At 43.6% G+C, this 15,187-nt stretch overlaps 1 protein-coding gene across 1 annotated transcript in view; it reads left to right on the top strand.

Annotated features, from left to right (window-relative positions):
* The first annotated feature begins 6,267 nt into the window (after positions 1-6,267).
* The window catches only part of LOC123144296 (branched-chain-amino-acid aminotransferase-like protein 1), a 13,188-nt gene continuing 4,268 nt past the window's right edge, over positions 6,268-15,187 (top strand). Inside the window, exons 1-17 of the mRNA XM_044563383.1 lie at positions 6,268-6,545; positions 6,870-6,968; positions 7,477-7,548; positions 7,643-7,735; positions 7,875-8,012; positions 8,476-8,534; positions 8,654-8,756; positions 9,924-10,112; positions 10,217-10,317; positions 10,407-10,461; positions 10,669-10,755; positions 10,882-10,933; positions 11,457-11,542; positions 11,676-11,729; positions 11,840-11,923; positions 12,004-12,075; positions 13,020-13,100. Of these exons, the coding sequence (XP_044419318.1) occupies positions 6,450-6,545; positions 6,870-6,968; positions 7,477-7,548; positions 7,643-7,735; positions 7,875-8,012; positions 8,476-8,534; positions 8,654-8,756; positions 9,924-10,112; positions 10,217-10,317; positions 10,407-10,461; positions 10,669-10,755; positions 10,882-10,933; positions 11,457-11,542; positions 11,676-11,729; positions 11,840-11,923; positions 12,004-12,075; positions 13,020-13,100 (1,521 nt within the window). The 5' untranslated portion in view covers positions 6,268-6,449. The remainder of the gene's footprint in view (positions 6,546-6,869; positions 6,969-7,476; positions 7,549-7,642; positions 7,736-7,874; positions 8,013-8,475; positions 8,535-8,653; positions 8,757-9,923; positions 10,113-10,216; positions 10,318-10,406; positions 10,462-10,668; positions 10,756-10,881; positions 10,934-11,456; positions 11,543-11,675; positions 11,730-11,839; positions 11,924-12,003; positions 12,076-13,019; positions 13,101-15,187) is intronic.

Here is a 15,187-nt window from a genome sequence, read left to right as displayed (position 1 = left end):
CCCATGTTGGCTCCCACATGCTCCTCGATGATCTCATCGGATGAACCACGATGTCGAGGATTCAATCAATCCCGTATACAATTCCCTTTGTCTATCGGTATGTTACTTGCCCGAGATTCGATCGTCGGTGTCCCGATACCTTGTTCAATCTTGTTACCGGCAAGTCTCTTTACTCGTTCCGTAACTCACATCATCCCGTGATCAACTCCTTGGTCACATTGTGCACATTATGATGATGTCCTACCGAGTGGGCCTAGAGATACCTCTCTGTTTACACGGAGTGACAAATCCCAGTCTCGATTCGTGCCAACCCAACAGACACTTTCGGAGATACCTGTAGTGCACCTTTATAGCCACCCAGTTACGTTGTGACGTTTGGTACACCCAAAGCATTCCTACGGTATCCGGGAGTTGCACAATCTCATGGTCTATGGAAATGATACTTGACATTAGAAAAGCTCTGAGCAAACGAACTACACGATCTTGTGCTAGGCTTAGGATTGGGTCTTGTCCATCACATCATTCTCCTAATGATGTGATCCCGTTATCAACGACATCAAATGTCCATGGTCAGGAAACCGTAACCATCTATTGATCAACGAGCTAGTCAACTAGAGGCTTACTAGGGACATGGTGTTGTCTATGTATCCACACATGTATCTGAGTTTCCTATCAATACAATTCTAGCATGGATAATAAACGATTATCATGAACAAGGAAATATAATAATAACCTATTTATTATTGCCTCTAGGGCATATTTCCAACAGATACCAGGTTTTGTCACAATTATCGTCATAGAAGTGTCATAAGCATGACATAAATTTTTTTCGTTCGGGCCAAAATTTCATGGATGTGTCTTTTTTTTGTAGTGAGGGCCACCACACACGGCTTGGGGATTCGTGGTGTGTGATGCCCCCTCCCCTCCTCTCATATATATATATATATATATATATATATATATAGGTGGAGGGGGAGGCGAGGCAGCCCTAGGCGCACCCCAAAGGGGCCGGCGGCTGCCCTAGGGCGCCTGCCCTAGGCACGCCCCCCTTCCTTCTTTGCGCGTGGAGGGAAAGGCAGGAGAGGCTGGCCCTCCTCCTTCCTTCCTGGCGCGTGGAGAGGAAAGGCAGGAGGGGGCCAGCCCTCCTCTTTCCTTCCCTAGGGGCCGGCGGCCTAGAGGTGGGGCGCACCAGCCCCTTGTGGGCTGGTGTGCTTCCCTCGTTGGCCCAATAAGCCTCCGTGGCCTCCCTTCCGGTCATCTGACAAATATCCGGTGCATCCCGGAACCCTTCTGGAGACCGAATACTATCATCATATACATAAATCTTTACCTCCGGACCATTCCGGACCTCCTCGTCATGTCCGTGATCTCATCCGGGAATCCGAACAACATTCAGTCACCAACATACATAACTCACATAGTACTATATCGTCAACGAACGTTAAGTGTGCGGACCCTACGGGTTCGAGAATGATGTAGACATGACCGAGACGCTTCTCTGGTTAATAACCAATAGCGGGACCCGAATGCCCATATGGGTTCCTACATATTCTATGAAGATCTTTTCGGCTGAACCTATATGACAACATACATAGTTCTCTTTGTCCGTCGATATGTTACTTGCCCAAGATTCGATCATCGGTATCTCCATACCTAGTTCAATCTCGTTACCAGCAAGTCTCTTTACTGTTCCGTAATACATCATCTTGTAACTAACTCCTTAGTCACTTTGCTTGCAAGCTTCTTGTGATGTTGTATTACCGAGAGGGCCCAGATATACCTCTCCGTCATACGGAGTGACAAATCCCAATCTCGATCCATGCCAACTCAACAGACACCTTCGGAAATACCTGTAGAGCACCTTTAGGATCACCCAGTTATGAAGTGACGTTTGATAGCACACAAGGTATTCCTCCGGTATCCGAGAGTTGCATGATCTCATGGTCGAAGGAAAATGTACTTGACATTAAGAAAGCAGTAGCAATAAACTGAATGATCATATGCTATGCTAACAGATGGGTCTTGTCCATCACATCACCGGGAGCCCCCAATATTGTGGATTTGAACCAAGGAGTTTGTACAGGCAAGGAGATTGCCTACTTTGTGAAGACCTACCCTGAGTGAGGCTAGTCCTTCGTGGGCGTAAGCCATAATGGCATAGACAAGGTTGCCTCTTCATGGACCCTTTGTGGATGGATCCCTTTGTGGACTCGCGTAGCCATTATCCTCCGTGGGTTGAAGTCTCCGTCAACATGGATGTACGATAGCATCACCTATCGGAACCACGAGAAAAGTCACCGTATCTTCATTGTGTTTGATCTTCTCCAAACTCTACCCCTTTATTTTCTTGCACTTGGATGTCATTTACTTTCGCTGCCCATACTCTAGATATGCATGTGTAGGTCGTATTGATTTCCACTTAACTTGTGCTAAAATCTGCCTAAGTTTCAAGAGAATTACAATTTGCACATTTGTCCTTGGCAGTGTCTATTCACCCCTCCTCTAGACCTATCCTTTCGATCCAGGGTGACAACCAAAAACTGTCACCAGGCCATTTTCGATGGCGAAAATCGGTTTTGCGTGACACAAGTGAACCATCGCTAAAAGTCGTCCATTTTGTAGTGACAATGCAGCTGCCATGACCAAGCAACAAGGAACTTTGCTGTTAGGATTAGGGAGGCAGGTACTTTTTGTGCTGAAGCTAGTGTTTGCAAGTATGATTGTGTTGTATGTGCTTCGTCTGTTCTTAGTGCTGAAGAAATGATAACCTATTGCTATAAAGATCAATGATAGTGTGTGTCCAATGATAAATGATAGTTATTGTTTTTTTGCTATGAAGTGGTGGTTTATCAATGGTAATTTATCAAGTGGTTGGAAGTAGCAAGGTTGTGTAATGCCAAATAATGGAAAGAGACAATGGGTGTCTCTCATGTATGTTATGAATGTAAGTCTGGAAGTTTCTTTTCTGCTTTGGTATTGCATTTGTGATGGCCAATTGATGGCAAACATGGTTGTTGCTGAACTTGAACAGGAAACTGGCAGCCATAATTGGGGCAGCCAAAAATGGTACATCAGAGTACATCCATGCATGGAAACAAATTGGTACTTGAAGTACGAATTAACAAACAGGGATAACAAATAGTACCAAATTTGTGAATGACATAATTGTTCATACATCATCAAATTTTTGTCACTAAAATAGATTGATATAATATTCAGACAAGTTGGATGGTTGCGAACAAATACAGAACATCGTTGGATGACTTGCGGCATCCAGACAGTGGCCCGGACACTTGCGGGAGGTTTGAGGGTCTGCTTGGAGATGCCCTTAGGCAAAGCTAGGATGATGCAGAATGAACTGACCTCATGCACAAGTAAACAACTAACACGCCATCTTCCCATTCTTTACTCTCTCTCTCTCTCTCTCTCTCTCTCTCTCTCTCTCTCTCTGTCTCTGATGCACGAGCAGGTCACGCCATCTCGCCATTCCCACTATTGGGTTGTACGCAGCTAGTGGTACTAAAGTAGGCCTCCTCCAATCTCCTTATCGGATCAGAAGAATCCTGACAAATCGAGGGAAAAGAAGAATCCCACCGATTCCCGTTCAAGAAACAAAGTGGCAACTCCAACTCCGAGCGAATGGCGTCGCCGCTAGAGGGGGTGGAGCCGACGATTATCCACACATGGTCGGCGCCACGCTCCCTCAGGACCAGCCTCATCCCCGGCGCGTCGGTTGAGCATCGATCATATGACAAGGGGTGTGGAGCACATGATCTCAGGTCTCCAAAATTGGGTCAAGTTAGTTAAGGAGAACCTTCTGGATGACCTGAAAAGGCTTCTGGAGAACCTTGAGAAGCTCCAATTCGGACCTTCTGGCTCTGCGAGCATTTCACCATGGCCACCTGCTCTAACTAGAAGGTGAAGCTCCGAGACCTTAATGGGAGACTCACCATTGATGATGGTGGCCCGGCTTCACGGTCGTTCGACTGGTGGAAATAGGGTGCTTCCTCGCCTTCAAGGTCATGTCTTAGGATAATTTCAGGGTCATCGTGTTTGACCTTTCCAGCATGGACGTCGTACGTCCTGTCTTATAAGTCAAAGAGACCTCCAGGGTAATGCCAAGGCAGTCCACCCGACTATTGTGCACTGTGGGGCTAGCTGGTTGGTGTGGGTTGCCTTTCAATATCCATCCTCTTGCCGTCGCAACCCCTAGACAGATGACCCTCGTGGCCGGCTTGCGTGTGTTTATCCCTTTGTGGTGGATGTGGAGGTGCTTTGGCTACCTGGCATGTTGTCGTCGCGACCCCTGGCTGGATGACGTGTTTTTGAATGATTGTCCAGCTTTTGGGTGTCATGGTTTGGCTGATTGTCGTTTTTGGTGTGTGTGTAGCCAAAGAGTGCTCTTGCCCTGGACCGGCTGGACGTTTACCTCAACTTCCTTTTGCTTGTGTTCTGCCGGATGGGTGTTAGGTTGTGGCATGACCTCTATCCATCGTGTCCCCTCGGTCGGATGCCATGTTTGAGGATGTCTGCCTCGCCTTTGAACGTCGTGTTTTGTCCGGATGACGTCTTTTGGCACATCTGCCCAAGCTTTGAATGTTGTGGTCTACCCGATGGTATAGTCATTTATCGTGGGAGTGCGATCAACCTTTCTATCGACCCGACTATTGGGTTGCCCTGGTTGGCCAAGGAAGAACATGGTCCATGATCATTGTTGTCTGTCGTTAGTAATAGTATGCAAGGCAAATACAAACATAATAAAAATAATCACTTGTAGACAATTCACGAGAAACATCCTTCAAATAATTGACCTAAATTCTCGGTTGCATTTGTTTTTCCTCCTAATATGTAACGTTCATAAAATATGTTGTTCATAAGTTGCTTTGCTTCTTGGCTGCAATTGTATTTGTGCCAAAGACGCAACAGGTCATTTAATCTTTACAAAAGACACGCGCCTAATTAAGCATCTGCCCTCCAGCCTCCTCAGATAAACACCTATGCTTATGCTTGGACAGGGATCTAATGACTTGCCCACAGCCAGTCACGCCGTAACTAGCGGGCCAGCAGCCGTTCGATGTAGGGGGGCGGTCCAGATTTAAATACTGTAGCCGAAAGTACTGCAGACCAAAACACTGTAGAAGGGACACTGTAGACCAAAGCACTGTAGATGCGGCACTGTTCACGCAGATCTGCCCGTCGGTTCTGAATCGGACGGTGTGGAGAGGGGGCCAGTTACCGTACTGTTCACTGGTGACTTGCCCACAGCCAGTCACCGGATCTCAATCCCTTATGCTTAAAGAAACGCAAACGTTAACGCCCACACGTGTGGCACGAAGCAACATGGCCCAAACGCCTCCAGTACCATTCATTTTGCCACATCAAAACAGATGACATCAGCGGGAATCTTTTTGGTTTTCGGCTTAAAAATGTTTTATCTCCTAATTAAAAAATCTAACTAAAAATCCGTTTTCACCATTAAATCCGTCTCAACGAGATCTTCAAAACTAGATCCCATGTTGATATGTTTCGATAATTTTTTTTGCCAAAAGTTGCCATGATGTTTACACTGTATTTGCCATAGTGTTACACTAAAGTTGCCATGTGGCAATTTTAGTTTATAGAGCATGGCAATTTTAGTATTTTGACCATGGCAATTCGAGTACTTGGACCATGAAAATTATTTTTTGTATGAACCATGGCAATTTTAAGGGCATGTATCATGGAAATTTTAATTTATGGTTCATGGCAAGTCTAGTTTCTTAATTCCTCATTTTATAATATGTCAAAATTTACTTTTAAATGGAGAAAAAATAGCCGAAACATATCATTGCAACTTCAATGTAAACACCATGACAATTCATGTACAATAGACATGGCAACTTTTAAAAGTCGTCGAAACATATTAATATGAGATCTAGTTTCAAAGATCTCGTCGCGATGGATTTAATGGTGAAAACGGATGTTCAATCGGATTTTTCATTAAAGAGATAAAAAAGTTTAAAAACTGAAAATCCAAAAAGGTTTCCACATATATGCATGCGGTGATGTGACCTAGTCTGTGTGTTATAGGGCATGTGGGCGAATATCGCTCCCATCACACATGTGGGCGTTATCAGCCTCCTAAAGAATGAACTCCAACACTGCCAACGTGTAGAGTTTTTTTAGAGAGAGCCAACGTGTAGAGTTAGGCAAAGCTGCGATGACACAGAATGAACTTGTCCGTATGCGCAAGTTGACAACTCACGCGCCATCGGCCCATTCTTTACTCTCTCTCTCTCTCTCTCTCTGATGCACCAGCAGGTCACTCACAACATATCGCCACTGCCCACTGTTGGGTAGCCCTCGTCTAATCTCCTCATCGGATCAGAAGAATCCCAGCGAATCCAGGGAAAGAAGACTCCCTCCGAGTCCCGTCCGAGACGCCGAGTGTCAGCTCCGACTCCGAGCGGATGGCGTCGCCGCCGGAGGGGGTGGAGCCGGCGGTGATCCACGCGTGGTCGGCGCCGCGCTCCCTCAGCACCAGCCTCATGTACTCCTTCTCCGAGGTGAGAGAGCCTCGCCTCCGCCCCAATCCTCCTCCGCACGAGCGAATCGACCTCTCGCCACTTCCTTATTGGCCCCGCGTGCGAATTCCGAGGGAGAACATGTACGGGAGAGGAGATGGGGGCGTCCAAACCCAATGCTCGTGTGTTCGGTGGTCAACTGCTCTATGCTGCCCTGCCGTTTCGCCCTGAATAACACTGCAACTTGTAGCTTATTAATGCAACAAGTAGATTAAGCTGCTTACAGCTAAAAATCGTCATGCCCGCTCTCCCTGTTGGTACACGACATGTCGAATTTTTTTTAACTCTCTATCTTTCCTTTTGCAGAGGGATGACATGGATGTGCTTGACGAGCCTCTCTACGCAAACTTCCTGCGTGTCACTGGCGTTGACAGGCCCTACCGCCAGGAGCTTCTCTCTAAAATGGTAAGACTTGAACCATGCTTGAGTTGTCTGCAACTTGAGGGGGTTCGTTGCGTAGCCATAAATGATTTGCTGCTGTTATTCACCGAATGCCACAGTGAGCTCATGATTTATGTGAGCATACAAATAAGGTCGATTGATCCGGAATCAGGGTTTGGTTGAGCCAATGAGCTGGTTGAGAAATGGGGAACTGCTTTTTGGTTATTACTACTTTATATAGACTCCATTATCTTTATATGGATTTTCATGCTTTTTTTCCCTGAAAGACGGCAGGAGCTCTTTATGTAGATGCTAGTTGAACATATATTAATTTGGTGTCGAGTCATTGTCTGGCTTTAGGACCATTTAAGAGGAAAATTCTCATTGTCTTATTAATCAATTTCCATTTAATGTGGAAAATGCTATGGTGCACCATGATCCTGTTTACCTCTTCTGCATACCGTCAATTCTGATTATACTCTGTGAATGCTGCCTTGTGTATAGTTCAGACATTTGAGTATTTCCAGTGCAGGATCCGGATGGCAACAAAGTTGTCAAAGAAGTTATTTTTGGACCAGGAGAGAAAGCATATCGTTACTGCAAGGTGCAATTTCAATTCTTAAAGTGTCAGCGCATACCTCTATAGATTAATTATTACGCCACTATTCATTGCTCTCTTGATTATTTTTCATGTGTAGCACATTGCGAAGCAGCGCCTCCCTAATCTCACAGGTGACCTGATGAAGAAGGGAAAACATTTTATATTAATACGTAACCCTATGAATATCCTGGTATGTGCCCCCCATTTCTCCGTGTAACACTCATGCATGTTCCTAATTTCTTGCTAATTCAGCACGAGCTACTCTTTTCCTTATGCTTTGCATATTCGAAACATATAACCTCCTGATAATAGCATTCCATATACCTCAGCCATCATTTGATAAAGTTGTTCCACCATCCTTCCTGGAGCTCGGTGTAGCAGAACTTGTCGCAATATACAGTGAGTTGTGTGAGCTTGGGAGCCCTCCACCTGTGATAGATGCAGATGATCTCCAAAGAGATCCTGAGGTAAATCTGTTATTGGTTGTCTGAATGTATTTATCTTTGTGGTGATTATCCATCGCACCAAATAATAATATAAATGTATGCATAGGATCTGCGGTTACTGTTTGGTAGGTTGCTTCGAAGAATCTGGTATTGGAATCCTCAATCTATTAGGATATTTACCAAATTGGAAATTTTGAGTTTACTCATAAATTATCTCATCTATATTATTGTGTAGCAGTGCCTTGAAGGGCCTGACAGTGCAGCTTCAAACTATTAGGATTACTAAACACCGAACTGATCAATTTGAGTTCACTTCAGTTTTATGGTTTGCAATCATGATGTCTGCAGTAGTTTCCATGTTTATTACATTTAACATTTTAATGCATGAAGGCATTTTAATGGTATAACATTGCTTCACTGTATAATAACTACATTTGCAAATTGCAATCCAATTCAATGCAGTTTGTTTACCCGTCCAATGCAGGCCGTCTTGAGTGGACTCTGTGAGGACCTAGGCATTCCTTTCCAGCCACAAATGCTCAAGTATGCGGGTTGTGCATAAGAATGAAATAGGTTTCATTGTCCTAGTTTTTCGCTTAGAGCACACATAGTAAGAAGGTGGTGTGCTTTCTTAAACCATTTGGATTGTTTCTAACTTGTAGATGGAAAGCTGGCCCAAGGGACTTTGATGGTATTTGGGCCCCCTGGTGGTATGAAAGTGTACATACATCTACGGGCTTCTCGAAATCCCGTCGTTACCCTATGGTAAGCCTGCATCAAACGTCTCTCTCTTGATTTCCAGTAATTTATTAGTACTTCTATTCTAGCTAACTTTGCATATTTAGTCAGTCATACTTGTATCAGAAAGGACATACTAAAAAACATGGACACTAAGGCTGCATTTGACATTGCGATGGATTCTCATAATCACGTTTATCCCACCCGCTTTTCCTATTTGAGAGTTTGTTTGACCTGCTTTCGCCTATTTCCATGTCAAGTTTTCCACAGCAGATTATAAATAAGCACAACAAAGAACAGTTCAGCAACCAAAAACTGAGCCTAAGAATTATTACCTCTGGCCATAAAGCCTTATCGTAATTCCTTCTGGTGTACAGAGTAGCCGGTGTATTTATGAGAAGGTTAGGTATTGCATTTAACCCTTTTAATGAATCCCATTCCTTTAAAAAAAGTTGTCTCTAAGAGCAAGTCCGACAGTCCCCCTATCAGTCTATCACGTCTCCTAGACCCAACGAAGGGAAGAAGGTGAGAAAAACGGTGCTTCAGCAGTTCCCCTATCACCTTCCTCATTTCTGGGGTGCCCCTATATCTTGCTCAGGATCGCGTTTGCTGGCTTTCTCGGTGTCCCCTATATCTTTTCTCATCTTTATGATAGATGGGACCAACATATATAATACTCCCTCCATTCCATATTATTTGACGTCCTGGCCTCAAGCTCTTTTTTTTAATTAATTGACGTCCTAGCGCACTACACTTAGCATTTTCCGCAGGTTTCCAAATTTGCCCCTCACTCTCTCAGGTCACCCCACTTCTCACGCATTTTCCCTCCTCTGTTTCCAATTTTGGGGTGCTGGATTCGTTTTTAGGATTAGTAAGGGGCAGCAAAGGGATTTTATCACTTTCCTTAATCTGTTGGATGTTTTCCAAAACGTCAATTAATACGGAACGGAGGACGTATATTTATCTAATTAGAGAGTGACATAGGGGATGAGATTTGTTGGTTTTCCTGAAACTTGGGCAAAATTTACTGGAGGAATCTTTTTAGAGGAGCGCCTATATGGAGATATAGGGGTGTATTTTAGAAGAGCTGTTGGACTTGCTTAGTTATCAAGATACAATTGACTTCATCTTGCTTCGATGTGTTTGGCAATTAAAACATGTCTTATTGTTAACATTGACCTTATTTGATTGCAGACTTTTCCATTTGCATTTTATGACCTACTTGAGCAAAGCTTGCCCTTCTACAATATGCTGAAGCGCCAGGTACGGAGAACAACAGGATCCCTGCTGCCACCACCGCCTGATCCTCCTCTTCCTGTACCAGAAAATAAAAAAATTCTTGTTTGGGTTGGAGATGAACTTTTGCCACGTGATAGTGCAAGGGTATGCACTCGTAACTTTTGCTGTTTAATCAGCATTGCAACATTAAACTGGTCACACTTGATCAGTTCTCCCAATTCTTTTTTCTAATCATCTGCGATGTAAAGGTTTCAGTGTTCGATTCAGTTGTACAAGGAGGCGATGCTGTGTGGGAAGGATTGCGTATATATGATGGGAAAGTATTCAAACTTGAAGAACACTTGGATAGGTATAGTACTTCTATATTTTATTTGGCTTGCCATATCTTTTCTGCTTATGATCTACTATGCAGTAACCCTCTTTATCATTCTCTTCTAGGTTGTTTGATTCTACAAAAGCTATGGCCTTCAGCAATGTGCCCAGTCGTGATTGGGTAACTACTTCTACTTACATGCTTCTCACTTGTTATTTATAGTATTGCAAGAAAGAACCATGTAGCTGCTTGTTTGGCAGGCATCTTTTTGTTTAGGTTTAAAATACTAATGTGTTTCCCAATTTTCATTTAAGAGGATTGCTGAAGGCTCACTTTGAAATTTGAACTACTGAACTGAGTGTTTGGTATGCATGTGTTTTAATGCAGATTAAGGATGCAATATTTAAGACTCTTAACGCAAATGGGATGTTCAATAATGCACATATAAGGCTCACTCTCACCCGTGGGAAGAAGGTATTACTATAGATATAGATTCATTACTCATCAGCATTGTCACTTCCACTGTTCTACAGTGTGTGTTTGCAATCTTCTTCCCATGACCTACTTACCCATTTTGTGCACTGCCTGCCTTAACTGTAGGTGACATCTGGAATGAGTCCAGCCTTCAATCTATATGGGTGTGTCTTGATTGGTATTCACATTTTGATCCCACTTTTTTTTACTTGATTGTGTTTTTTGTGCTTAAATCTGTACATCATGTTTGTTATTTTCTGGTTTCTGACTAAATTATACTCCCTCCGTTCCTGAATATAAACCTTTGTAGAGATTCCAGTATGGACTACATTCGTAGCAAAATGAGTGAATCTACATTCTAAAATATGTCTATATACATCCGCACGTGGTCCGCATTAAAATCTCTAAAAGATCTTATATTTAGAAGCGGATGGAGTATTATCCTATTCTGTAATCATCTCTTGTGACTAGCAATCAGTGTTGGCGTGTAAGACCATACGATTCGATTCACTGAGCTTCATCCAAAATGTAATGACTCGTAAATGGTGACTGCCTGGTTGTGGTTTCACTGTCGGCATGTTTGCTGTACTTTATTGTTCGAAATGACGTGTGCCGTTATGACTCTATTTGGTCCAGTCAATTGTCATTGGAAGACTAGGTTGACTTAATAATGGTAAGACCTTATATTTGGTCTTTTTCAGTACTCGCAGAGTGGAAACCACCAGTTTATGATAACTCACATGGGATAAAGTTGGTAACTGCCACCACACGTCGTAATTCTCCAAATGTAAGACCCATTTACCTACTACTTTACAATTTGGCTTTTGGTTTCTCATCTGTTCTATTTTTATATGAAGCGTCTTTTATTATCTCTTTATTGAACAAATGTTGACCTTGGTTGTTTCCATGACTTGTTTCAGAGCGTAGATTCGAAGATACATCACAACAATCTTATTAACAACATTCTGGCAAAGGTCATTTATCTTAAGATTTGAAGCTCTAATCTAGCAAGCTCCTTGAATCTTATCTAAAATGAAGGCATTGGAAATTGCAATGGGCCTCAAATACTATTGCTTCTATGCAGATAGAAGGTAATCTTGCACAGGCTGAGGATGCTATCATGCTAGATCAAGATGGTTTTGTATCAGAAACAAATGCAACAAACATAGTACGTGCAATTAGGATCAGTTCAAATAGCTCAATATTCGTCATATAGTTTTTCTTAAAGTGCTTGTGCATTAACTGCAGTTTATGGTTAAGAAGGGCATTGTATTGACACCTCATGCGGACTACTGCCTTCCAGGAATTACCCGTGCAACTGTAAGCTTATTCATCTTCCACTTGGAAATAATTGGAGCCAATCTACAGAAGTGGTTCCCACCAATTTGAAATGGCATGTTTTGTTCTGTGCCAATACTTCTGTCAAGGCCCAATACTGCTTAGCAGTACCCAACTCATATCATGAACCAGTACTTCATACAACTAGATATTCACTGGAAGATTCACATACAAGCAACAAATACATAGTTCGATCCTTTTGATTCTTATCGGTCTAGTAAATGGCGTTCTGGTGCAATATATCGAATTACTATATAAAGAACACATTTAAACAAAAGCAAATCTTGAATTCTTGATTAAAAATACCTATATTTACCCAGCCCAGTGGATACGATCTGCTCATGGTAAGACAACATATGGGTTTGATATACTCTTATGAATTATGGCAATCAGATAAACAGTCTTTTCTCACTTTGATAAACAGAACCCAGTGCAATTTGGAGAGGGGCCAGTTTCCTCTTTATGGAGACAATGAGATTCTTGAATTATGGACATGCTCTAAACTATCTTTGAAACAAAATGTAAAATATTCACAATGCGGAAGCGGAAAGTCATCACAATTTTTGTAGCCTTAGCATCTTCCTCTATGTGTTCTGCAGCTTCTGCCCAGTTGCCTTATTTGATAGTGGTTTCTGTTCCTTTTTTTTTCATTTCACATGAATATGCATAAATATTCTTTGCTTGTCTATCGCTAAGATGGTTGTCTATTGCTATATTTTTTAGTAGGTATGATGAATATGTTTTGCTAAATCATGACATGTATAAATATGATATGTTTGCCTACATGCATGGAAGAGGAAATTTATTAGTCGATAGTGCCCATTGCTAGGGTGAACAACTGAACTTACATGGTTCCACAGAAAACTCAATCTTCCTGTTTATTGAAGTTACTAATTAATATTTTGCATATTGAATGAAAATATCAGGTCATGGATCTTGTTGTGAAAGAAAACCTGGTATTACGTGAACGGCGAATTAGTCTATCTGAATTTCATGCTGCAGATGAGGTTAGATATTTTATGTCATGAACATTTGTTCATCTTGTCCTTCTACTGAGGTTTTTTGCTTCGCAACTGTATAATATCCTTTATACTGAAATGTGCACTTATCTACTAAACTAGACAAGATAAAATAGCAGAAGTATGTTTTAAACTACTAAGCATTTTTCTTTTGAGAAAACGCAAAGGCTTGCGTTTCTATGCATTGATAGAAAAAGAATGTTAGGGCATCTCCAACGCGGAGCACCTATTGGACATCACCAAATGTCCGCGGACACGTCCGGACGTGTCCGCGGACAGCGGGTGGGATGGAGGCCATCCAAGCAGAGTCACCTAATATAAAGTGGATACAGATTTTTCATTGATTTCAGGGTTACAGTTTACATAGCAAAAGATCCCTAGAACAACTAAAAAAAACTATTCTAATCTACCCCCTGTCGGAGGTGAGGTTGAGGAACCCCGCGCTGGACGGTTCGGTCTCGTCGTCGTTGGCGGCCAGCGTGAACGAGGTAGAGCTGACGACGATGCCAAAGAGGCCATCAAAATTTGTGTATCCTCGTTGACGACAATGCCAAAGAGGCGGAGCGCGGACAGCGGGTGGGGCGGAGGCCATCTATAGAGGCATCGTCATCATGCTGCTCCGGTGTGAATGAGGCAGCCATCGTCGTCGTCTTGTTCTGGCGTGTTCTTGTCCTCCGCCTCCAGCTCCTCGAAGAGGCAGTCGCGCTCCGCCTTGTTGACACGAAAAGAACTTAGCGAAGGCCGCCATGAAGTCAGCCTTCACCGTCCCCCAACATGATTGGAGGAACTCCGCTGTGAAACCATTGGGCCCTGGTGCCTTCTCCCAAGAGAGCTGCGCACAACCTCCCAAATCTCTTCCTCGGTAAGTGGCGCACAACCACCCGAGAACCAAAGAAATCAAGATCCCGAGAAAACTCACGCTCCTCTGAGGAACCCAGAGGGAGAGGAAGCGATCAAACGCAGCTTGAGCCATGGACGCATGGTCAAAAACCACCGCACCATCAACCTGTAGATTGTGGATCACGTTCTTCTGCTTCCGGTATGAGGCATGCAGGTGGAAGAACACTGTGTTGGCGTCACCCTCCCTAACCCAGGCGATCTTGGCCCACTGGAAAGCCATGGTGCGCTCGAGGGAAGCCAAGCCCAAGTAGGCATGCTTGAGGCAGGCTTGAAGCTGGCGCTCTGTAGCGGAGAGAAACGGGACTCTATCGCCATATCGAACCGAAAAATGAGCTCGCAAGCCATCATGAGCTGCACCCCAACCCACCTTCTTAGGCTGGTCATAGTGGGAGTAACTTAGCTAGTAACATAATGTACCCCAAAACAAGTTTACTTAGTCCATGTAGTTAATGAGAGAGGTGTTTGTGGTAACATATATGTTACCGTAACATAACACACGCCAAGGCAAAATGAGTCTACATCTAAATAAATGAAGGCTTGCATGATACCACACATATGTTACTACCCACTATGAAGGTAGTAACACAGACTATTAACATATTACTAGTCTAAGTTACTTCCCACTATGACCAGCCTTATCGCTCCAACTCATCAGCTGGCGAGCCGTGGATTTGAGTCTAGCCGTAATGCGATGATAGGGGTCAGGCTCCCCGAGAGCCACAGTCCAGGCTGTGGCCACCATCTCCCCAAATCCATCCATCTTAGTCCAGAACCGCTTGAACTGGAATCGGCGATGGCCCACAGGCGGTGCCGAAAAGTCGAGGAGTAAAGGACAGTGGTCGGATATCACAGTGGGGAGACACTACAACGAGAAGTTTGGGAGGAGGTCCTCCCAATCTATTGTGTAGAACACCTTGTCGAGCTTCACCAAGGTGGGGGCACCACACTCATTCAACCAACTGTAGCTCCTTGAGCTTGCAGTATTTAGGAAGCGTCTAAACCTTCCCATCATGTGACTGTGCAGGTAGTCATTGCTCTTGTCTTCGTCATGGTAAATCATGTTGAAATAACCGCAAACAACCGAGGAACCTGGCCGGGTAAATCACCCATCTCGCAGCTCGGCAAGGAAAACAATCCTCTCTGTGTCCTCCTATGGTCCGTAGACACAAGTCAAC

This window comes from Triticum aestivum, chromosome 6D, assembly GCF_018294505.1.
Source record: "Triticum aestivum cultivar Chinese Spring chromosome 6D, IWGSC CS RefSeq v2.1, whole genome shotgun sequence".
NCBI classification, from domain to species: Eukaryota; Viridiplantae; Streptophyta; class Magnoliopsida; order Poales; family Poaceae; genus Triticum; species Triticum aestivum.
This window is presented reverse-complemented; position numbering and strand designations above follow the sequence as displayed.